This window comes from Hyperolius riggenbachi, chromosome 7 (assembly GCF_040937935.1).
Source record: "Hyperolius riggenbachi isolate aHypRig1 chromosome 7, aHypRig1.pri, whole genome shotgun sequence".
Taxonomy (NCBI): Eukaryota; Metazoa; Chordata; class Amphibia; order Anura; family Hyperoliidae; genus Hyperolius; species Hyperolius riggenbachi.
The window spans coordinates 172,436,853-172,461,855 of NC_090652.1; the positions used below are offsets into that span (position 1 = coordinate 172,436,853).

General features: G+C 49.6%; 1 protein-coding gene across 1 annotated transcript in view; it reads left to right on the forward strand.

Annotated features, from left to right (window-relative positions):
* The window catches only part of CARD11 (caspase recruitment domain family member 11), a 586,831-nt gene that overhangs the window by 227,829 nt on the left and 333,999 nt on the right, over positions 1 to 25,003 (forward strand). The window contains exon 7 of the mRNA XM_068244905.1: positions 24,478 to 24,603. Within this exon, the coding sequence (XP_068101006.1) occupies positions 24,478 to 24,603 (126 nt within the window). The remainder of the gene's footprint in view (positions 1 to 24,477; positions 24,604 to 25,003) is intronic.

A 25,003-nucleotide genomic window follows, 5' to 3' on the forward strand; every position in this document is an offset into this window, starting at 1 on the left:
AGTGGCCAGGGCAAGGTACTGGTTGACAGCGTGCTTCTGTTCAACCAGACGCTCCAACATCGCCAGGGTGGAGTTCCAGCGAGTCGGAACGTCAAGGATCAGCCGATGGCGTGGCAGCTCCAGCTCCTTTTGCACGTCTTCCAGGCTCGCACAGGCTGCAGCCGAGCGCCGGAAGTGACGCACAACGTTCCTTGCCGTTTCCAGCAGTTCGCCCATCCCCTGGTAGGTGCGCAAGAACTTCTACACCACCAGGTTCAGCACGTGGGCAAGACAGGGGATGTGGGTCAGGTTTCCCCTGTCTATTGCGGCAACCAGATTGGCCCCATTGTCGGCCACCACCTCTCCGACTCTGAGGCCTCTGGGGGTCAGCCAAATCCTCTCCTGCTCCTGGAGTTTGGCCAACACATGGGTTGCCGTCAGCTTGGTCTTCCCAAGGCTGACCAACTGCAGCAGCGCTTGGCAGTGGCGGGCCTTCACGCTGCTGCTGAGGCGGGGGGTTTGGCCAGGTGTGCCGGAGGATGGCAGAGGATCGGAGGAACCTGCTGCAGTTCCCCCGACCCTGCGGGGTGGCACCACCCACTGTGTTGCTGCTGCTGCTGTGCCCGCTGCTGCTTTCCCATCCTCACCCCCTTCCACCAAGCTGACCCAGTGGACAGTGAAGGACAGGTAGCGGCCTGTCCCGAAGCGGCTGCTCCAGGAGTCCATGGTGACGTGGACCCTTTCACCAACCGCGTGCTCCAGCCCTCGCTCCACATTGGCCATCACAAAGCGGTGCAGTGCAGGAATGGCCTTGCGGGCGAAGAAGTGTCTGCTGGGGAGCTGCCAGTCTGGGGCTGCACAAGCAAGCAGCGCACGCATGTCGCTCCCCTCCTGCACGAGCGTGTACGGCAGGAGTTGGGAGCACATGGCCCGTGCCAGCAAGCCGTTCAGCTGCCGCACGCGACGGCTGCTGGGAGGCAGAGCCCTAACCACCCCCTGGAAGGACTTGCTCAAAAGGCTCTGGCGTCGCTTTTTGCTGGCACGGGAATCAGCGGAGACAGCAGAGGAGGCCACTGAGGACTGGCTGCCAGAACAGGCCTCAGTGTCGGCGGCAGGAGTTGCAGAGGGGGGAGGAGCAGTGCGTTTCCGCACTCCTGCTGGTGCTGCTGGAGGAGCAGGAGGGCGGGTGGCTGCTGTTGCTGCTGCTGCTGCTGCTGAAGGCTGTGCAGTGATGGGTGTGGTGCCACTGCCAGCACCAGATGCCTTCAGCCTCTGGAACTCCTCATGCTGGTGGAAATGTTTCGCAGCAAGGTGGTTGATGAGCGAGCTGGTGCTGAACTTTAAGGGGTCTGCACCTCTGCTCAACTTCCGCTGACAGTGGTTGCAAGTGGCGTACTTGCTGTACACTGTGGGCATGGTGAAAAAGCGCCAGATTGGTGACAAAAACAACCCCCTACGGCATGGAACCGCTGCTGCCTGTCTCCCTGTGGTGGTTGGGGGGGGGGGCTTGGGTGCGGCTGGTGGTGGTACTGGCAGATGCTGCTGCTGCTGCTGCTGAGCCTGAGACACCAGCAGGCTGGGGGACCTGCCTACTGCTGCCAATGCTTGCAATGATGCGCCTCCTTGCAAGGCCCACAAGCGCATCCTCCTCCTCCTCCTCAGAGCTGCTGATGACGACATCCCCTGGAGCTGGTGGCACCCAGTCTCTGTCTGTCACCGTGTCATCATCATCCTCCCCCTCCTGAAACATGTCCTGCTGGGATGATGACCCCCCAAACTCCTCTCCTGATGCATGGATGGGCTGCTTGACTGTCGCCACAGTCTTGCTGTCCAATCCCTCCTCCCCCAAAGTGCCCATCAGCATCTCCTCCTCAAGATCGCCAACAACAGCAGACAATTTACTCATGATGCCTGGGGTCAAAAGACTGCTGAATGACAGGTCGGCGACTGACGGTGAACTGGCCTCCTCCCCAGGCCCTGCTGGGCGGCTGCTGCGAACAGGGGTGGTGGTGGTGGTGAGGGTGGAGGCCTCGGATGCAGAGCTGATGGCGGGCTGCTCATCCTCCGTCATCAGTTGCACCACAGTGGCTGCATCCTTTTCCTCAATGGGACGTTTCCGACCCGGCTGGAGGAAAATCGGAGCAGGTGCTACACGCTGCTGCTGCTGTGTCTCTGCAGCATGAGTTGCAGATGCTCCTGCTGGGTGGTGCCCAAGGCATCCACGGCCAGTGGCTATAGGAGGAATGTTAGCCACTGACGCTGCTGCTGCGGAACTGTGCATGGTGGCGCGGCCGCGCCCGCGGCTTGCCACAATGCTGCTCCCTCTCCTCCTGATTCCCTTGCTGCCCTTCCCCTTGCCCAAACCGCGCTGGCTGCCACTTCCAGACATCTTCGATGTTTTGGGCGTAAACACAAAAGTTTTTTAAAAGGGCGGGTGAAAAGTGGGGTACTTTAATGGAGTGGGTTGGTGGGCGAGGTGACTGAGTGAGTGTCTAGTACAGTAAGTAAGTAGTAACAGTCAGGAAGTACAACTAGAAGTTACAATAATCAGTAGTAATCACAAGGAAATAGAGTGTGTGTACACTACAGACAGTGAGTGCACGCACGCGCAAACACGCGCAGGAGCTAGCCTATGAACAGTGACTGAGTGAGTGTCTAGTACAGTAAGTAAGTAGTAACAGTCAGGAAGTACAACTAGAAGTTAAAATAATCAGTAGTAATAATCACAAGGAAATAGAGTTTGTGTACACAGACAGTGAGTGAGTGCACGCACACGCAGGAGCTAGCCTATGAACAGTGACTGAGTGTCCCTACTAGTACAGTAAGTAGTAACAGTAAGTACAACTAGAAATTACAATAATCAATCAGTAATCAGAAGGAAATAGAGTGTGTGTACAGTACACAGACAGTGAGTGCACGCACACGCAGGAGCTAGCCTATGAACAGTGACAGTGAGTGTCCTAGTACAGTTACAGTATATAACTATTCAGAAGGAAATAAAGTGTGTGTACAGTACACAGACAGTGAGTGCACGCACACGCAGGAGCTAGCCTATGAACAGTAACAGTGAGTGGCCTAGTACAGTTACAGTATATAACTATTCAGAAGGAAATAGAGTGTGTGTACAGTACACAGACAGTGAGTGCACGCACACGCAGGAGCTAGTAGCCTATGAACAGTGACAGTGAGTGTCCTAGTACAGTTACAGTATATAACTATTCAGAAGGAAATAGAGTGTGTGTACACTACAGTACACAGACAGTGAGTGCACGCACACGCAGGAGCTAGCCTATGAACAGTGACAGTGAGTGTCCTAGTACAGTTACAGTATATAACTATTCAGAAGGAAATAGAGTGTGTGTACAGTACACAGACAGTGAGTGCACGCACACGCAGGAGCTAGTAGCCTATGAACAGTGACAGTGAGTGTCCTAGTACAGTTACAGTATATAACTATTCAGAAGGAAATAGAGTGTGTGTACACTACAGTACACAGACAGTGAGTGCACGCACACGCAGGAGCTAGTAGCCTATGAACAGTGACAGTGAGTGTCCTAGTACAGTTACAGTATATAACTATTCAGAAGGAAATAGAGTGTGTGTACACTACAGTACACAGACAGTGAGTGCACGCACACGCAGGAGCTAGTAGCCTATGAACAGTGACAGTGAGTGTCCTAGTACAGTTACAGTATATAACTATTCAGAAGGAAATAGAGTGTGTGTACAGTACACAGACAGTGAGTGCACGCACACGCAGGAGCTAGCCTATGAACAGTGACAGTGAGTGTCCTAGTACAGTTACAGTATATAACTATTCAGAAGGAAATAGAGTGTGTGTACAGTACACAGACAGTGAGTGCACGCACACGCAGGAGCTAGTAGCCTATGAACAGTGACAGTGAGTGTCCTAGTACAGTTACAGTATATAACTATTCAGAAGGAAATAGAGTGTGTGTACAGTACACTACAGTACACAGACAGTGAGTGCACGCACACGCAAGAGCTAGTAGCCTATGAACAGTGACAGTGAGTGTCCTAGTACAGTTACAGTATATAACTATTCAGAAGGAAATAGAGTGTGTGTGTAGAGTACACAGACAGTGAGTGCACGCACACGCAGGAGCTAGTAGCCTATGAACAATGACAGTGAGTGTCCTAGTACAGTTACAGTATATAACTATTCAGAAGGAACTAGAGTGTGTGTACAGTACACAGACAGTGAGTGCACGCACACGCAGGAGCTAGTAGCCTATGAACAGTGACAGTGAGTGTCCTAGTACAGTTACAGTATATAACTATTCAGAAGGAAATAGAGTGTGTGTACACTACAGTACACAGACAGTGAGTGCACGCACACGCAGGAGCTAGTAGCCTATGAACAGTGACAGTGAGTGTCCTAGTACAGTTACAGTATATAACTATTCAGAAGGAAATCGAGTGTGTGTACAGTACACAGACAGTGAGTGCACGCACACGCAGGAGCTAGCCTATGAACAGTGACAGTGAGTGTCCTAGTACAGTTACAGTATATAACTACAATACAAAATACAATCAATCAGTAGTAAAGGACAGCAGAAATACTGGTATAGATGAGAAATAAACAGAGGACAGGAGAGAACAGCTGCCCACACAGGCAGGCCCTGAGGCCTAAAGCTGTAAGCCTGCAGCAGCTGTCTCTCTCTATGTAACACAAAAGCTACTAACTAAAATACAATGTCTATCTAACTAACAACAATATAGGTGTATATAGGAGGTGTATGTGAGGAAAAACGCTAGGTAAATGACCACAATAAAGCTCTTGCTAAGCCAACGCACAAAGGAGCAGATCTCTCTCTGTGCAAAGTCAGGCAAGGACGGAGAAACGGAACATGGCGGCCGCTATTTATAGGGTAGGGGCTGGCCAGGGTCCCCCTCTGTGATTGGCTGCCGTCAGAGGGCCTGGGAGCCCTCTGATTGGCTCTAAGGACATCAATCTGGGCTATGACGCTATTCGAGCTCGGTATTCGAGCTCGAATAGCGCTGTTAGCTCGAATAGCGCGAATAGTAAATGGGCTATTCGAGATCACTCGAATAGACCATTCGAATAGCTCCAGCTATTCGGAGCTCGAATACCGAGCTCGAATAGCTGAAAAAGAGCTCGAATATTCGAGCTACTCGAACATTCGAGCTCTGCTGAGCACCACTGGTTACAACCTGCCTACCTTGGTTCATTTTTCGGATGTGGTACTACCAGTGAGTTGCCATAGTCCTTCTTCGCTACTACACTCTGCGTTCACACTGCCCGGGTCCACTGACACACCTAATTTTTTGTGCAGCACTATTACACTGTTGTACTAGCAGTGAGTTGCCATGGTCCTTCTGTGCTGCCGCACTGACCGGCCACTTTTACCTCCTGACTCAGTTGCTACTAAAGTCTGCATTTACACTGCCCAGGTCCACTGACAACTCTGCTGTTATGCCATTGCTAATCGCTGCAAAAAAACGCCCCCAAAAATTACAAAAACCTCTCTGGGTCTTTTTGGCATCGGCCACTCATCCTCCTCCAGTGGTACCATCACCGCCAAGTGCCATTGGGACTCACCTTCACCTCTGTGATTGCTTAACGTGTATTTCCCTGTTTAAAACCACTTATTAGCAATTAATAGCCCCATTTAAAGTGTTGATTTCATTTTAAAATCCATTTTCTCAAAAACAAAAAATTATTTTGGGAATTTTTTTGTTTAAGTTGTAGCCTCTTATCACCTTGATAATCCATGCAATTTGGGGGATTGTAGCATGTATGGGGGCTTTGCTATTAACGTTAAAAGAAAATCCGAATCCAGTCGCGATTGCCTCATTCCCGACCGAAAATTGGCGTCGTGGCGTGGCCGCATTTCATAATACAGAACCAATCACGCCCGTGGTTGCCGAATTAGTGGATCAAGACATCCGAGCATCACTAGTAAGGGGTACATCAGTACCCTGAAACTCATTTCACCTAGGGAGGGGGCGGGCATCTCTGGGGGTCCAGATGCCTGCCCCCTTCCAGAGCCTTCCCCCCATACTATTGACCAGGTGGTCTGGTATAGCTCAGGCTGCGAAGCCCCACGCCGTCGGGGCTCTGCATTTTGGCTATACCAGTGTGCATGGGTGACAAGGGGTTAAATTGGCTTGGGAGAGGGACCCCTCGCTGAAAAACCATTCATTAAAGTGTACTGCAGCAAATGCAATTTTCCTGCCCTTTTATAAAATCGATTTTCTGAAAAACTACAAGGTCTTTTTGAACAAAGACACCCCCCCCCCATTGTTCCCACTTTTCCCCTTAACAAACCTAGCAAAATTGCTCATTCTAGCATGTATGCACACTGATGCCAGAATTATTGGCAAGATACACACACTAAGGGAGGGAGCACCCATGAACAAAGGACGTGTGGTTTGCCAATGCCTCAAGTCACAGTACCATGTGATTTACAAGTAGAGATGGCCCGACCGGTTCGCCGGCGAATAGTTCTAGGCGAACTTCCGGTGGTTCGCGTTCGCCATGAAACGCAAACTTTTCCGGAAGTTCGGTTCGCCCCCATAGTGCACCATTAGGGTCATCACAGTCAGCAGGCACATTGTAGCCAATTAGGCTACACTCTCTCCTGGAGCCACTCCCCCACTTATAAAAGGCAGGCAGCGCTGGCTATTACACTCACTCGTGTGCCTGCATTAATTAGTGAAGGAACAGCTGCTGGCAGACTCTCATAGGGAAAGATTAGTTAGGCTTTGTAGGCTTGTTAGCTTGCTCCTGGCTGATTGTTATTGCTAAAATAGCACCCCTCAACAGCTCTTGTGTTGTTGTTTTTTGTGTTGCCCACTGACACTGCATTATACAGCCCTATCTGTTGCAGCTGGACCTTGGTAATTGCTATTACTGTGTCAGCCAGGCCCTGCCTAACTATCTATACTGGGACACCTACCTATGCCTACCTAACTACTGGGGCACCTACTTACCTATACGGGGACACCTACCTATGCCTACCTACCTACCTATACTAGGGCACCTACATATGCCTACCTACCTATATTAGGGCACCTACCTATGCCTACCTACCTATACTGGGCCCCCTACCTAACTACTGGGACACCTACTTACCTATACGGGGACACATACCGATGCCTACCTACCTACCTATACTAGGGCACCTACCTATGCCTACCTACCTATACTGGGACTCCTACCTATGCCTAGCTAACTACTGGGGCACCTACCTATGCCTATCTACCTATACTGGGACACCTACCTATGCCTATATACCTATACTGGGACACCTACCTATGCCTACCTACCTATACTGGGACTCCTACCTATGCCTAGCTAACTACTGGGGCACCTACCTATGCCTATCTACCTATACTGGGACACCTACCTATGCCTACCTACCTATACTGGGACTCCTACCTATGCCTACCTACCTATACTGGGACTCCTACCTATGCCTAGCTAACTACTGGGGCACCTACCTATGCCTATCTACCTATACTGGGACACCTACCTATGCCTACCTACCTATACTGGGACTCCTACCTATGCCAACCTACCTATACTGGGACTTCTACCTATGCCTAGCTAACTACTGGGGCACCTACCTATGCCTACCTACCTATACTGGGGCACCTACCTATGCCTACCTACATACAAGAAGATAAAAAGGTTGTTGCTTCATTGTGGACAGACCAAATTTGATCAGCTGGAAAGTCACTGTTGTTCTATCATTGAGCTACCACAGCCTGGTGACCATATGGGCTTGAAAACAGCTATCGCCATGGTGCGTACCAGTCCAGCACGGCCGTCACTATGCAAACAGCTGTTTGCGGTGCGTTACACAGTGAGTTTGGTGTGTAAGTGTGAAGCAGAACTCTAAATACACTTCCTGATTGATGTATACACATGCAAGATGTTTTAAAGCACTTTAGTCCTGCAATTTAGCATTCAATGTGATTTCTGCCCTTAAAACGCCGCTTTGCGTCAAATCCAGATTTTTCCCCGGGACTTTTGCCGTCTATCCCACTCATCCATGCCCCCCTCCGGGTGTTAGACCCCTTGAAACATCTTTTCCATCACTTTTGTGGCCAGTATAAATGTTTCTAGTTTTCAAAGTTCGCATCCCCATTGAAGTCTATTGCGGTTCGCGAAAGTTCGTGCGAACCAAACCTTTTGCGGAAGTTCGCGAACCTGGTTCGCGAACCAAAAGTCGGAGGTTCAGGCCATCTCTATTTACAAGCAACAGAGTCCACAAAGGCTGGCACCACCGTGTAAAATATAGCTCTTTATTTTATCTTAAAAAGTCATCCAGTAAAAATGGCCACAGCGACAGCCTGCTGTTTCAAGCTTCCAAGCTGCTTCTCATCGCTTCTTCAGGCAATAACGAACAGGAGTACACATAGTGCAGTCTTAAGGTCACGATAAGCGCCTCGTGTCCTTAAGGCTGCACTGTGTGTACTCCTGTTCGTTATTGCCTGAAGAAACGGGAATATACCCGTGAAACGCGTTGCACTGTTTGTTGGAGTATATAAATACATTTACTTGTATCTATATCTACAGTATCCTGTCTACTTTGAGGAGGTGCGTCCACCACCGCCTTCCTAAGAATTTTATAACATTAGTTATATGCTTTTATTCTTTTGGCGCCTCTGTTTTCTCTACAATATCGTTGTCCACCCCTGGTGGAGGGGTCGAATCCCCTTCTTCTCCTATCTATAGAGAGCGACATCTTAATCCTGAGTGAGGACAGGACTAATCTCCTCACCTGCCTACACAGTGGTTGTCTGTACGGTGACCCTGACTTGTGAGTATATCCATTATATATACTTTTCATTCATCCACCTCTCAACTTACTACGCTATATTGGGCTCTCGGGGTCCCTTTTTCCCCTAATTTACCCTAAGGGTGATGTTCAACAAGGGAAGTAAAAATGATCTCTGAGGGTCATCAAAATTCGAAGATGCAAAAAGAAAATGTTTGACACCCTTCACACCCCCATTATGTGGGATGGAGGTGTAGAGGCTCTCGACACCAAGGGTTACCAACAATCGCTGGCTTCCCTATTGGTCGGCGGCTTTCCCTACGTATATTTACGGATAGATATGGCCCGAACAGTTCGCCGGCGAACTTGTTCGCGTTCGAGGGGAACCGCAATTTTTTTTCAAAAAAGTTTGGGTTTACATTTTTCCCATAGACTTTAATGGCGCAGAATTTAGCGGTTAACAGCAAATTCCCCTTACATAGTAGAAACACCAAATTTGCAGGGTACGTGGAGGTGGTCAGTGACTACAAGAGGACATTTTTTTTTTCAAAAAGACCTTATACTTTTTGAGAAAAATCGATTTTAAAGATCTCCTGCTGAGTGTGGTAAATGTTCCAACCCCCGCCGACTTCAACGGTTAATATCGAGGCCCTCTTACATAGTAGAAACAAAATATTTTTTTCAAAAAGACCTTATACTTTTTGAGAAAATCAATTTTAAAAATCTCCTGCTGCGAGTGGGAAATGTTCCCACTGCCGCCGACTTTAACGGTTAATAGCAAAGCCCCCTTAAATGCCAAAAACACCAAAGTTGCATGGGAAGGTTAAGAAGAACAGTGGTAACAAGGGGACATTGTTTTTTCAAAAAGACCTTATACTTTTTGAGAAAATCAATTCTAAAAGTTCAAAGAAAAATAGTATACATTTAAAGCTATAAATGACATTTCTGCAGGAAACAATAACCGCCGACAGCAGTTAATAGGAAAGGCCCCTTATATCCTAGCAACACCACATTTGCAGGATATGTTAAAAAGATAGTGGGAACTGGAAAACAATATTTAAAAAAAAAAATGAAATGTATTTATTTTTAGATGTTCAGAGCGTGGGAAATTTCCCCTCAAAAAATGACGTGGGGTCCTCTCTTCTGAGCTCTAGGTAGTGAGTGACACGTACCCCCGTTTAGGTAGTGAGAGACAGGGACCCCCGTTTAGGTAGTGAGAGACAGGGACCCCCGTTTAGGCAGTGAGAGACAGGGACCCCAGTTTGTGTAATGAGTGAAAGGGACCCCCGTTTACGTATTGAGTGACAGGGACCCCCAGTTAGGCAGAGTGACAATGACCCCGTTAGATAGTGAGTGACAGGGACCTCAGTTTATTTAGTGAGTGACAGGTACCCCCGTTTAGCTAGTGAGTGACAGGGACCCCCGTTTAGCTAGTGAGTGACAGGGACTCCCGTTTAGCTAGTGAGTGACAGGGACCCCCATTTAGCTAGTGAGTGACAGGGAGCCCTGTTTAGCTAGTGAGTGACAGGGACCCCCGTTTAGCTAGTGAGTGACAGGGACCCCCGTTTAGCTAGTGAGTGACAGGTACCCCCGTTTAGCTAGTGAGTGACAGGGACCCCCGTTTAGCTAGTGAGTGACAGGGATCCCCGTTTAGCTAGTGAGTGACAGGGACCCCCGTTTAGCTAGTGAGTGACAGGGACCCCCGATTAGCTAGTGAGTGACAGGGACCCCTGCTTAGCTAGTGAGTGACAGGGAGCCCCGTTTAGCTAGTGAGTGACAGGGAGCCCCGTTTAGCTAGTGAGTGACAGGGAGCCCCGTTTAGCTAGTGAGTGACAGGAAGCCCCATTTAGCTAGTGAGTGACAGGGACCCCCATTTAGGCAGTGAGTGACAGGGATCCCCGTTTAGGCAGTGAGTGACAGGGAGCCCCGTTTAGCTAGTGAGTGACAGGAAGCCCCGTTTAGCTAGTGAGTGACAGGGACCCCCATTTAGCTAGTGAGTGACAGAGACCCCCGTTTAGGCAGTGAGTGACAGGGAGCCACGTTTAGGCAGTGAGTGACAGGGAGCCCCCCTCTAGCCGCCGCTACCCCCTCACCTTGCAATTAGTCAGACCTCAATCAGCGGGCGACCCGACCAGTAAGAGCGGGCGCCGGACGCACCCGCTCTATATGTGGAACTGATGTCATGGGAAGGTTAAGAAGAACAGTGGGAACAAGAGGACATTTTTTTTTTCAAAAAGACCTTATACTTTTTGAGAAAATCAATTTGAAAAGTTCAAAGAAAAATAGTATACATTTAAAGGTATAAATGACATTTCTGCAGGAAACAATAACCGCCGACTTTAGCAGTTAATAGCAAAGGCCCCTTATATCCTAGCAACACCAAATTTGCAGGATATGTTAAAAAAAATAGTAGGAAACAATATTTCAAAAAAAATAATTAAATTTACTTTTTTTATATGTTCAGAGCGTGGGAAATTTCCCCCCAAAAAATGACGTGGGGTCCTCTCTTCTGAGCTCTAGGTAGTGAGTGACAAGGACCCCCGTTTAGGTAGTGAGAGACAGGGAACCCCGTTCAGGTAGTGAAAGACAGGGACCCCCGTTTAGGCAGTGAGAGACAGGGACCCCAGTTTATGTAGTGAGTGAAAGGGACCCCCGTTTAGGTAGTGAGTGACATGGACCCCCAGTTAGGTAGAGTGACAGGAAGCCCCGTTTAACTAGTGAGTGACAGGGACCCCCGTTTAGCTAGTGAGTGACAGGGACCCCCGTTTAGGCAGTGAGTGACAGGGAGCCCCCCTCTAGCCGCCGCTCCCCCTCACCTTGCAATTAGTCAGACCTCAATCAGCGGGCGACCCGACCAGTAAGAGCGGGCGCCAGACGCACCCGCTCTATATGTGGAAGTGATGTCACTTCCGCATAACAGTGCGGTGTGCTAGGTCCTAGCGCCCGCACTATTGGTCGCCGCCTGATCGAGGTCTGACGCGGCTAGAGGGAGGGAGAGAGCGGCGGCTAGAGGGGGTGAGCGGCGGCCAGAGGGGGTGAGCGGCGGCCGGGCGGCGCCTGTCAGAGACAGGCGCCTGGGTGCATTGCACCCGCAGCACTCGCCCAGGCGCGACCCTGACTGTGATCAAAGGAATTCTCCGTCCTCCATTTTGAAAATGGCCATTACCCCATAACAGCTTCTTGGTCAGCACACTGTTAAACTGTAACATCGCCCACTTGAGCCACAGGGAAACATGGACATTACCTGCCACATCAGTCGTCCTCTCAGCTATAATGAACAGTAACTGATATATAACTGAGAGCAACTGATATATTTCAGTTCTGACAAAATGTTGTCAGAACTGGAAGGGATCATTGTCAGAAGAAAATGGTAAGCTTCTGAGATTAACTGATGGCAAGGTAACTATGTAATGTTCATTTGAAGTTACCTCATGTGTTTATTTTAAATAATTTTACTCAGTACATGTTCCCTTTAAAGCTATTGTGACCCCATCTTTAAATAAAAAAAAGTCAGATACTCACCTAAGGAGAGGGAAGGCTAGGTCCTAATGAGCCTTCCCTCTCCTCTCCCGGTGCCCTCAGTGCTGCGCTGGCTCCCCCGTTCGCATCCGCTGCAGCGGGGACTTCGGAAGTCTTCGGGAGCCGAGTTCTCCGAAGACAGGTGGCGCACATGCAGGTGCATCATAGAGGGTGCTTGCGTGTGCGCAGTGTAGAGCGGCCCATCTTCGGGAGCACTCGGGCTCCCAAAGCATTTCCGAAGCCTCCCTTCGGCGGGGGAACAGCGGTATTTGACCGAAACGGTCGAATACCGCTATGGGGGAGCCAGCGCAATGACGAGAAACGGAAGAGGAGAGGGAAAGCTCTATGGGACCCAGAGCCTCCCTCTCCTTAGGTGAGTATCTGACTTTATTTAAAAACTAAAATTTGTGATTTAAATGAGCTTTAATTAGCTCAGGTGTGCGGCAGGAAGTGAAGGGGTTGTTTACCTATAAGTGCGCGTTCTCCATGTGCTCCAACTAGCTTGCACACATCCTATTGGATGCGTTGCAAGCCTCACTGCTCGCACTTCCTCCTTCAAGCCGGAAGGAGGAAGTGCGTGGTGGTGAGGCTTGCAATGCGTCCAATAGGACTCGTGCAAGCAGTTTGCAGCGCAGGGAGGACGCGCACTTATGGGTAAACAACCCCTTCACTCCCTGCCGCACACCTGAGCTATTTAAAGCTCATTTAAATCACGAATTTGAGTGCTTAAGCACCCGTTATTACTCGTGAGACCATCACTGCTTTTCAGTTCTTGCTGTCTACTAGTATTATATAGTATATATTTACTAGTATTCTTTCATCAACATTAAGGCCCCTTGCATACTATCATATTGTGTCATGTGGCAGGACTCTCCCTCACCACTCCCCTGCTGCCCCAATTTTGCAGTGGCCATTAGTCTATTTCACACTAGCCACAGTACCAGTGGTGCGGCGGAAGTGCTTACAACAACGTAGAGGCAACGCAAGCTTCACAGTGCACTGCCGAGCAGTATAAGCAGTTCTGCTCAGCACACGATTGCATTAGAGTCAATGGTACCTCAACCATCTTTATAGATTGTTGCGGTAGTAGTGCAGCAGGCATGCGCAGATAGAAAAACTTCCTGTCCAACAGGGAGCACATCACTGAATTGGGGGGACCTAGGGAATTTACCCTGTTGGTGCTGTCTGCCACAGGGTGTGAAAAATAAGAAATGGTGCAGTGCTATCTTCCTGCAGTGGGCTCTCATGCCACAGGAAATTTGCACAGCACTAAGTGTGAAAGAAGCCCCAAACATGCAAATACTGAAGTAATCCTCCCTTAGCCCTTCTCTCAGGGGCGTAACAATAGACCCTGCAAGATATGTAGCCGCAGGGGGGCCCAGAAGCCACAGGGGGCCCAGTGAGGGGAGAACTTTATTTTCCTCATCCTGAGAGACTATCATCTAGGGGTATGGAGAGAAAAAGCTTTCTGCTCTCTGCACAATTGTTTTAATAATTGCATCTGCTCAGCCACTGATATGGAATTATACAACGTTTTGCAGACAAAGATTTGTAGACAGTCCCTATTCAGTGTTCAGAAGGGTCTTGTGTACAGTGCTGCTCTACCCCGAGCCTTTCTACTCCTCCCCAAGTGCTGTGTACTGTAGTGATGCTTGAAGAGTCTGGGCACAGAGAGAAAAAGCTTTCTGCTTTCTGCACAATTGTTTTAATGACTGCATCTACTCAGTCACTGATAACAAATCATACAAAGATTTGTAGACAGTCCCAATTCAGTGTGCAGCAGGCTCCACCCCCTCCCCAAGTACTGTGCACTGTAGTGATGCTGGAAAAGTCTGCAGAGCCAGTTCTGCTACATCAGAGATGGGCAGAGTAAATGTAGTAAGCTGAGGCTGGGAGCACACTCATCTGTCGGTTTTCTGTATGCTTCTTCTGCACACCATGAGTGTCTGTATGTGTGAAAACCTGCCCATTTATCACAGAAGCAAATGTATTTGATAGAGAAAATGGCTGCAGTGCTTCACTGCTGTCAGTTTTTTTCTGAATGAGGAAAACACATTTAAGTGTGCACTAGCCAATTAAATAACATTGGTTCTCAGTTCACCTGTGCAGAAAGTGAGGAGGGGGCCCCATCCAACGTTTCACAGGGAGGCCCAGTGATTTCTAGTTACACCCCTGCCTTCTCTACTCTCTAACTCTCTTATTTCTTTTACCTGCCTCCACATTACTTGACTGTCTTGTTTACAAAAGCCTAACAGAATTTCTTAGTCCATCTTGTTACTCAACTCTGTTCAAACTGGCTTTCAACTATTAAACTCAAATTAAATGACTTTCACAAAGGCAGTACTCTCACTTATTCCTGCAAATTCCACCTGCGATTTTCTGGAATTTTCGGCCTGTCCGATTCTGCATATCGCAGTTTTCCAGTTTTGTCCCTTGATTTTATCCTCTGCAATGTCTCATTTTTTGTGGGCATTTTTTATGTGATTTTTTGGGAATGTGTATGTAATGAACTTCAAAATTTGATGCTATTTTCATGCAACAATTTCTTCCTAGAGTTGGGCCGAACGGTTCGCCTGCGAACGGTTCCATGCGAACTTCAGTGGAAGTTCGGTTCGCCCCATAATGCACCATGAGGGTCAACTTTGACCCTCTACATCACAGTCAGCAGGCCCAGTGTAGCCAATTAGGTTACACTAGCCCCTGGAGCCACTCCCCCCCTAATAAAAGGCAGGCAGCGGCGGCCATTACGCTCACTCGTGTGCCTGCGTTAGTGAGAGTAGGGCGAGCTGCTGCAGACTGTCTCTCATAGGGAAAGATTAGTTAGGCTTAGCTTGTTCCTGGCTGCATACCTGTTCTGTTCAGTGAGCCCACCATACCTGTTCTGTTCAGTGAGCCCACTGGATACCTGCATACCTGTTCAGTGAACCTGCCACTGCATACCTGTTCTGTGAAACCACCACTGCATACCTGTACTGTGAACCCACCACTGCATACCTGTTCAGTGAACCCACCACTGCATACCTGTTCAGTAAACCCACCACTGCATACCTGTTCAGTGAACCTGCCACTGCATACCTGTTCTGTGAACCCACCACTGCATACCTGTTGTGTTCAGTGAACCCGCCACTGTATACCTGTTCAGTGAACCTGCCACTGCATACCTGTTCTGTGAACCCGCCACTGTATACCTGTTCAGTGAACCTGCCACTGCATACCTGTTCTGTGAACCCACCACTGCATACCTGTTCTGTGAACCCACCACTGCATACCTGTTCTGTGAACCCACCACTGCATACCTGTTCAGTGAACCCACCACTGCATACCTGTTCAGTGAACCCACCACTGCATACCTGTTCAGTGAACCCACCACTGCATACCTGTTCAGTGAACCTGCCACTGCATACCTGTACTGTTCAGTGAACCCGCCACTGCATACCTGTTCTGTTTAGTGAACCCGCCACTGTATACCTGTTCTGTTCAGTGAACCCACCACTGTATACCTGTTCTGTTCAGTGAACCCGCCACTGTATACCTGTTCTGTTCAGTGAACCCGCCACTGTATACCTGTTCTGTTCAATGAACCCGCCACTGTATACCTGTTCAGTGAACCTGCCACTGCATACCTGTTCTGTGAACCCACCACTGCATACCTGTTCTGTTCAGTGAACCCGCCACTGCATACCTGTTCTGTTCAGTGAACCCGCCACTGTATTCCTGTTCAGTGAACCCGCCACTGCATACCTGTTGTGTTCAGTGAACCCGCCACTGTATACCTGTTCAGTGAACCTGCCACTGCATACCTGTTCAGTGAACCCGCCACTGTATTCCTGTTCAGTGAACCCGCCACTGCATACCTGTTGTGTTCAGTGAACCCGCCACTGTATACCTGTTCAGTGAACCTGCCACTGCATACCTGTTCTGTGAACCCGCCACTGTATACCTGTTCTGTTCAGTGAACCCGCCACTGTATACCTGTTCAGTGAACCCTCCACTGCATACCTGTTCTGTGAACCCACCACTGCATACCTGTTCTGTTCAGTGAACCCGCCACTGCATACCTGTTCTGTTCAGTGAACCCGCCACTGTATTCCTGTTCAGTGAACCCGCCACTGTATACCTGTTCTGTTCAGTGAACCTGCCACTGTATACCTGTTCTGTTCAGTGAACCTGCCACTGCATACCTGTACTGTTCAGTGAACCCGCTACTGCATACCTGTTCTGTGAACCCGCCACTGCATACCTGTTGTGTTCAGTGAACCCGCCACTGTATACCTGTTCAGTGAACCTGCCACTGCATACCTGTTCTGTGAACCCACCCCTGCATACCTGTTCTGTGAACCCACCACTGCATACCTGTTCAGTGAACCCACCACTGCATACCTGTTCAGTGAACCCACCACTGCATACCTGTTCAGTGAACCTGCCACTGCATACCTGTACTGTTCAGTGAACCCGCCACTGCATACCTGTTCTGTTCAGTGAACCCGCCACTGTATACCTGTTCTGTTCAGTGAACCCGCCACTGTATACCTGTTCTGTTCAGTGAACCCGGCACTGTATACCTGTTCTGTTCAGTGAACCCGCCACTGTATACCTGTTCTGTTCAGTGAACCCGGCACTGTATACCTGTTCAGTGAACCTGCCACTGCATACCTGTTCTGTGAACCCACCACTGCATACCTGTTCTGTTCAGTGAACCCGCCACTGCATACCTGTTCTGTTCAGTGAACCCGCCACTGTATACCTGTTCAGTTAACCCGCCACTGCATACCTGTTGTGTTCAGTGAACCCACCACTGTATACCTGTTCTGTTCAGTGAACCTGCCACTGTATACCTGTTCTGTTCAGTGAACCCGCCACTGTATACCTGTTCTGTTCAGTGAACCTGCCACTGCATACCTGTTCTGTGAACCCACCACTGCATACCTGTTCTGTTCAGTGAACCCGCCACTGCATACCTGTTCTGTTCAGTGAACCCGCCACTGTATACCTGTTCAGTTAACCCGCCACTGCATACCTGTTCTGTTCAATGAACCTGCCACTGTATACCTGTTCTGTTCAGTGAACCTGCCACTGCATACCTGTACTGTTCAGTGAACCTGCCACTGCATACCTGTACTGTTCAGTGAACCCGCCACTGTATTCCTGTTCAGTGAACCCGCCACTGCATACCTGTTGTGTTCAGTGAACCCGCCACTGTATACCTGTTCAGTGAACCTGCCACTGCATACCTGTTCTGTGAACCCACCACTGCATACCTGTTCTTTTCAGTGAACCCGCCACTGCATACCTGTTCTGTTCAGTGAACCCGCCACTGCATACCTGTTGTGTTCAGTGAACCTGCCACTGTATACCTGTTCTGTTCAGTGAACCTGCCACTGTATACCTGTTCTGTTCAGTGAACCTGCCACTGCATACCTGTTTTGTGAACCCGCCACTGTATACCTGTTCTGTTCAGTGAACCCGCCACTGCATACCTGTTCTGTTCAGTGAACCCACCGCATCAGTGCGCATACCTGTGCATTTAAGTGAACCCACCCACCTACGTGAGTGCACGCAGTGTGATATACCACTCCGTGCATACCCGATATGGACAAAACAGGTAGAGGAAGAGGTAGTGCCAGAGCCATAGGAAGGCCACCCGGCAGGTCTGTGCGAGGTCGTGTAAATGTAATTTCGTGTGGACCTGGCCCACAGTACAGTGCTCGGAAGAAGGCACGTCCCATCACCTCCCAAGATTGTCAGGACGTGGTTGAGTATTTAGCGACACAGAACACCTCATGTTGCTCAGCCACCAGCGCTACTACTAGCACCACTTCCGCTGCATTTGACACTTCGCAAGAATTATTTAGTGGTGAAATCACTGATGCACAGCCATTGTTGTTACAGCCAGATGAATTTTCACCAGCTCATATGTCTGAGTTACGCGACAACACTATGGATGTAACGTGTGAGGAGGATGAAGGTCCTACTGATGGTGCATGTTTGGATTTTTCTGAGGCAAGCGAAGCTGGGCAGGATGATTACGATGATGACGATGATACGGATCCTCTGTATGTTCCCAATAGAGGAGATGAAGAGGGGGACAGTTCAGAGGGGGAGTCAGAGAGTAGTAGGAGGAGAGAAGTTGCTGAAAGAAGCTGGGGCAGCTCTTCGTCAGAAACAGCTGGTGGCAGTGTCCGGCACCATGTATCGCCACCTATGTACAGCCAGCCAACTTGCCCTTCAGCATCAGCTGCTGAGGTCCCCATAGTGCCCACATCCCAGGGTGGCTCAGCGGTGTGAAAATGTTTTAATGTGTGTGCCTCAGATCGGAGCAAAGCCATCTGTTCGCTCTGCCAACAAAAATTGAGCCGTGGAAAGGCCAACACTCACGTAGGGACAAGTGCCTTACGAAGGCACCTGGAGAAAAGGCACAAACAGCAATGGGCTGGCCACCTGAGCAAAAGCAGCAGAAGCACACAAAAGAAAAGTCACCCTCCTTCTCCTCTTCCTCCTTCAGGTGCATCATCTGCTTCTGCCGCTTTCTCCCTTGCACCTTCTCAGGCACCCTCCTCCACTCCGCCTCTGCCCTTGAGCGGTTCCTGCTCCTCTGCCTACAGCAGCAGTCAGGTGTCCGTGAAGGAAATGTTTGAGCGGAAGAAGCCAATTTCGGCCAGTCACCCCCTTGCCCGGCGTCTGACAGCTGGCGTGGCGGAACTGTTCGCTCGCCAGCTGTTACCATACCGGCTGGTGGACTCTGAGGCCTTCCGTAAATTTGTGGCCATCGGGACACCGCAGTGGAAGATGCCAGGCCGCACTTATTTTTCTAGAAAGGCCATACCCCAACTGCACCATGAAGTTGAGAGGCAAGTGGTGTCATCTCTTGCGAAGAGCGTTGGGTCAAGGGTACACCTGACCACGGATGCCTGGTCTGCCAAGCACGGGCAGAGCCGCTACATTACGTACACAGCCCATTGGGTCAACCTGGTGAACGATGGCAAGCAGGGCGCAGCGGACCAAATTGTGACACCTCCTCGGCTTGCAGGCAGGCCTCCTGCCACCTCCTCTCCTCCTGCTACATGCTCTTTGCTGTCCTCCTCCTCCTTGGCTGAGTGGCAGTTCTCCTCTCCAGCTACACAGCCCCAGCTCCGCAGGGCCTATGCTGCATGCCAGGTACGACGGTGTCACGCCATCTTAGACATGTCTTGCCTCAAAGCGGAGAGTCACACTGGAGCAGCTCTCCTGGCTGCTCCTAAGAAACAGGTGGATGAGTGGCTGACCCCGCACCACCTGGAGATAGGCAACGTGGTGTGCGACAACGGCAGCAATCTCCTTGCCGCTTTGCATATGGGGAAGCTGACACACATACCCTGCATGGCACATGTCATGAATCTAGTTGTTAAAAGATTTGTGTCAAAGTACCCTGGCTTAGCGGATGTCCTGAAGCAGGCCAGGAAGTTCTGTGGGCATTTGAGGCGGTCTTACACAGCCATGGCACGCTTTGCGGAAATTCAGCGGAAAAACAACTTGCCGGTGAGACGCCTGATTTGCGATAGCCTGACTCACTGGAATTCGACCCTGCTCATGTTCTCCCATCTGCTAGAACAGGAGAAAGCCGTCACCCATTACCTCTACAACTACAGTAGAACGAAACAGTTTGGGAAGATGGGGATGTTCTGGCCCGACAACTGGACACTGATGAGAAATGCATGCAGGCTCATGCGGCCGTTTGAGGAGGTTACCAACCTGGTGAGCCGCAGTGAAGGCACCATCAGCGACTTGATTCCCTACGCTTACTTCTTGGAGCGTGCTGTGCGTAGAGTGGCGGATGAAGCTATGAATGAGCGTGACCAGGAACAGTTACGGCAGGAACAGGCATGGAACCAATTTTCATCAGACCCAGCTGTTTCCTCAACACCTGCGGCAGCACAGAGGGGGGAGGAGGAGGAAGGAGAGAAGTCGTGGGCAGAAGACGAGTCAGACTCAGAGGATGATGAGCAAGGTGTTTCTTTGGGGGAGGAGGAGGAGGAGGGGACGGCGGCAGGAGAACAACCGCAGCAGGTGTCGCAGGGGGCTTGTGCTGCTCAACCTTCCCGTGGTATTGTTCGCCGCTGGGGGGAGGAGGTTGACTTACGTGACGTCACTGAGGAAGAGCAAGAGGAGATGGATGGTACATCTGGATCCGACTTTGTGCAGATGTCGTCTTTTATGCTGTCCTGCCTGTTGAGGGACCCCCGTATAAAAAACCTCAAGGGGAATGAGCTGTACTGGGTGGCCACACTACTAGACCCTCGGTACAGGCGCAAAGTGGCGGACCTGTTACCAACTCACCTGAAGGTGGAAAGGATGCAGCACATGCAGAACAAGCTGTCAACTATGCTTTACAATGCCTTTAAGGGTGATGTGACAGCACAACGCCAGCAAGGTACCACTGCCACTAATCCGCCTCCCGTGTCCACGCAGTCAAAGACAGGACGCTCCAGCGATCTCATGGTGATGTCGGACATGCGGACGTTCTTTAGTCCAACGCCTCGCCGTAGCCCTTCCGGATCCACCCTCCACCAACGCCTGGAACGGCAGGTAGCCGACTACCTGGCCTTAAGTGTGGATGTAGACACTGCTGTGAACAGCGATGAGGAACCCTTGAACTACTGGGTGCGCAGGCTTGACCTGTGGCCAGAGCTGTCCCAATTTGCCATCCAACTTCTCTCCTGCCCTGCCGCAAGCGTCCTGTCAGAAAGGACCTTCAGCGCAGCAGCTGGAGGCATTGTCACTGAGAAGAGAAGTCGCCTAAGTCACAAAACTGTTAAGTACATCACCTTTATCAAAATGAATGAGGCATGGATCCCGGAGGGCTGCTGCCCGCCCCAAGACTAAGTCAGTCCCCGCACACACAGCATCTCTGCCTGCACGCCGTGTGACTGGCTGCCTGGCCTGCCCCAAGAAGACTAAGTCGCTCCCAGTCCCTCCACACAGCATGTCTGCCTGCAGGCCGCTTGACTACCTTCTCCGCCACCACCAACAGGGTCCAGGACTCCAGGCGGATTGCTGAATTTTTTAGGCCGCTGCTAGCAGCGGCCGCTGTAATAATTTTTCTGGTGCGTGTACATGACTGCCTAATTTTTCTGGCTGCACTGCGGGCAGCTGCAACAACAAAAGAAAAGGCATGTACATGCGCCCATTCCCCTTCGTGATCATTACCTTGCCGTGGTGAAGGGGCTTGCGTATCACAATGAAGCAATGACCGGCGCCTAGATGAGTGTCTCGGGGGGCACACCCACGATAATAAGGTCGTTGCCTCATTGTGGTCAGACCAAATTTGATCAGCTGGACAGTCACTGTTCTGTCATTCAGCTACATCAGCCAGGCGACCATATGGGCTGTAAAGCCACCAAAACCTGCACTCTCGCCATGGTGCGCACCAGTCCCGCACGGCCGTCACTACACAAACAGCTGTTTGCGGTGCGTTACACGGTGAGTTTGGTGTGTCAGTGTGAAGCAGTACCTTAATTACACTACCTGATTGATGTATACACATGCAAGATGTTTTAAAGCACTTTAGGCCTGTCATTTAGCATTCAATGTGATTTCTGCCCTTTGCTGCTTTGCGTCAAATCCAGATTTTTCCCAGGGACTTTTGGCATGTATCCCACTCCTCTACCTGGGGGTCCAGGTGTTAGACCCCTTGAAACATCTTTTCCATCACTTTTGTGGCCAGCATAATTTTTTTTTTTTCAAAGTTCGCATCCCCATTGAAGTCTATTGCGGTTCTCGAACTTTTACGCGAACCGAACCTTACGCGGACGTTCGCGAACCTAAAATCGGAGGTTCGGCCCCACTCTATTTCTTCCCCTCACTATTTGTGTTTCAGGCTCAGTCCTTAGATCTGTGTTCTCTCTTTCTAGTTTGTTCTTTGGTCTACAATATCATGTAGGGATAATTGGAAAGGGCGATTTCCGATTCCACGGAAATTCGGAATTCCGTCAGAACAAAATTCCGTACTCGTTACATTCCGGTGGTATTGCGCGGCATTCTTGGAGCAGCAGGAGTTGTGGTAGGCCATGGGACCTAGAAGTGGTTCCACGGCAGTCATTACAATATTTTTTTAAAGCAGCAGGAGTAGTCATTAGCCAAAAGCATAGGTTTAGTGATATAACTTCGGATTGCTGCAAAAACAGAATTTTTTTGATATATAAATGCAAAAATATGCGATGGTAGTGATAGGCAGTAGAGTTTGAGAGGGAGAGCCTTTGAGGCTTGAAAAACAGCACATTGTAATTTAGTCTAATCATCATCATGAATCAGTGTGAGGGGCCTTGTAATTATCACTGATCCATGACTCGTTCATTTTTATGAACGTTAGTATGTCCACATTGTCTGTGGACAGACGGGTCTGTTGGTCGGTGACCACCCCACCTGCTGCACTAAATACTCGCTCAGAAAGAACACTGGCGGCGAGGCATGCCAGAACCTCCAGTGCATACTGAGCGAGTTCAGGCCAGATATCCAGTTGTTTTGTCTAATCCCATGGGGTCATCATTACTCTCCATATTGTCTGGAGCACTGGCCAACCCCAAGTAATCATTCACCATATGGGCCAGCCGCTGGCAGTGACCACTTTGTCCGCTGGTGGTGCTGCTGCTAGAGGGAGTATCTGGCATTGGCTGATAAAATTCCTTCAACATACTCAGCAGGTTCACAGATTGGCTATTGGTGCTGCTGTTGGGAGTGGGACCACCAGTCTTTTGCTGAGTATGATGAGGCTTGGTAGCTTGGGCCCGGGATACAGGTGCAGGAAACGCATCTTCTACCCAACGAAGAAGGGCATCCCGGATCTGGCTCTTTCTGGCGTCTGCTTGGGAGGGGGGTATGAACTGCCGCATTTTCTCCTTGCACCGGGGATCTAAGATGGTGGCCGCCCACATATCGAGCCTTGATTTTAGAGTTTTAATCTGGGGGTCCTTACGGAGGCACTGGAGCATGTGCGAAGCCATAGGGAAGAGATGTCTCCCATTAATCACCTCTTCCTGGCTATCAGAACTGTCGTCATGCCCCAGCTCCACATCAGAATCTTCTTCCCACCCCCGTACAATGGGCTCTTCCGCTTCCACAAACTCTGCCTCCTCATCCAGGACTTAAGCATGCTCACTCACTTCCCCACTTGACTGACCACTTGACTGACCACTGACGTGGGCCAAGTAAGGTAAGTGAGTGTAGTCACCTTGCGAAATGGTGGCCAGCATGTTGGCACCATTATGAGACACCACTACACCTGTCTCCAGTTTTCGGGGCGTCAGCCACTGCCGAATCTGATCCTGTAAGGCTGCAAGGATTACAGATCCGGTTTGCCTGTTCTCGTCCATGGATTCCAGTTTCAGCTCTGCTTGGCATCAATGGTGCTATGGTGCTGCAGACCAGTGTAGGAGCGGGACCATTTGCTGGGAGGCTCAGCAACGGCAGACTGGCCTTGGACAGAATAGGTAGCAGAGGGAAGTAGAACAGGCCTCCCCTTCAACCCACGTGGCGGCACCACCAGCTGAGATGCCCCAGATCTTGCACCCTCCTCAGTTTGAATCAGGATTATTATCCTATTTTTTTACAGATCCTATTTTGTTCACTGTATGCTGCTGAAGCCTCAAAACTGTTAACTGTATGTTACTGAGCAGGGCTATTCATTGGGGGAACAGGGAATCCTGGGGGGAAGGGAGTACTCCAGCATGCCCCAGGGTAGTGCCGCCCATGGTGGACAGCCTTGCTGTTCGCTATACTTTAAGGTTAATTTTGGTTTTAATCACTCACAGCTCTGGAAGTCATAGCATGCAGTACATCCTTTGGTAGGCTGACTCCTCATGCATTTGACTTTATTACCTTCATTAGACTAGTGATAAGAAAATGCCCTGCAGTGACTACTATACCAATTTTTTGTATTTATTTTTTGGGGGGGTGCTGGGGGTATCTGTAGATAGTGTTGATATTACCTGCATCGGTCAAGCTGAGCGCCATCAGTTTGGAGTACAAATATATTAGGACAACGTTCTGAGCTACCCTCTGCATTTGAAATACATTATCCAGTATAGTAGATATAAGTACTTAAAATATAGAAAATGTATTTACACCATGTGTGCACAGTGAAGAGCTATTGGGCCTATTGCTGAAATATTTTTTAATTGCAATTCATTCTATTCTCTGTAATGACTTTCCATTGCTTGTAAAAATGTTTTTCTAGTACCTGGAGGAGAAAGAAGACTTGATGCTGAAATGTTCTACACTTTCTAAGGACTGTGAGATGTACAAGCATCGAATGAATACAGTTATGGTACAATTAGAAGAAGTAGAAAAAGAGCGAGATCAGGTACTTGTAATTCTCCTGACAGACTAATTGATTTTTACATGAGTGCTAAATGCAAGTGGTATTTATTGTTTTTTATTTATTTGGCTTGCATTTCTTGTGTCCAGAGCTTGCCAGTTAAGCTAGCCGTAGATATGATACTTAATAATTCTACTGATGGTTTGCCTGGCCTTCCATTTGTATACTAACACATGTGAAGATGAAGAGAAGGAGGCACTAATTGTTGCAAAGAAGGTACCTTTAATCCAGGGTGGTAGGATACATCGGGATGGAATGGGGGTGAAGGAGGCCTGACAGCTGTTCCTTCTATTGGCCTCTGAGAAAGCTTTGTAAGCGAAACAGCTGTCAGGCCTCCTTCACCCCCATTCCATCCCGATGTATCCTACCACCCTGGATTAAAGGT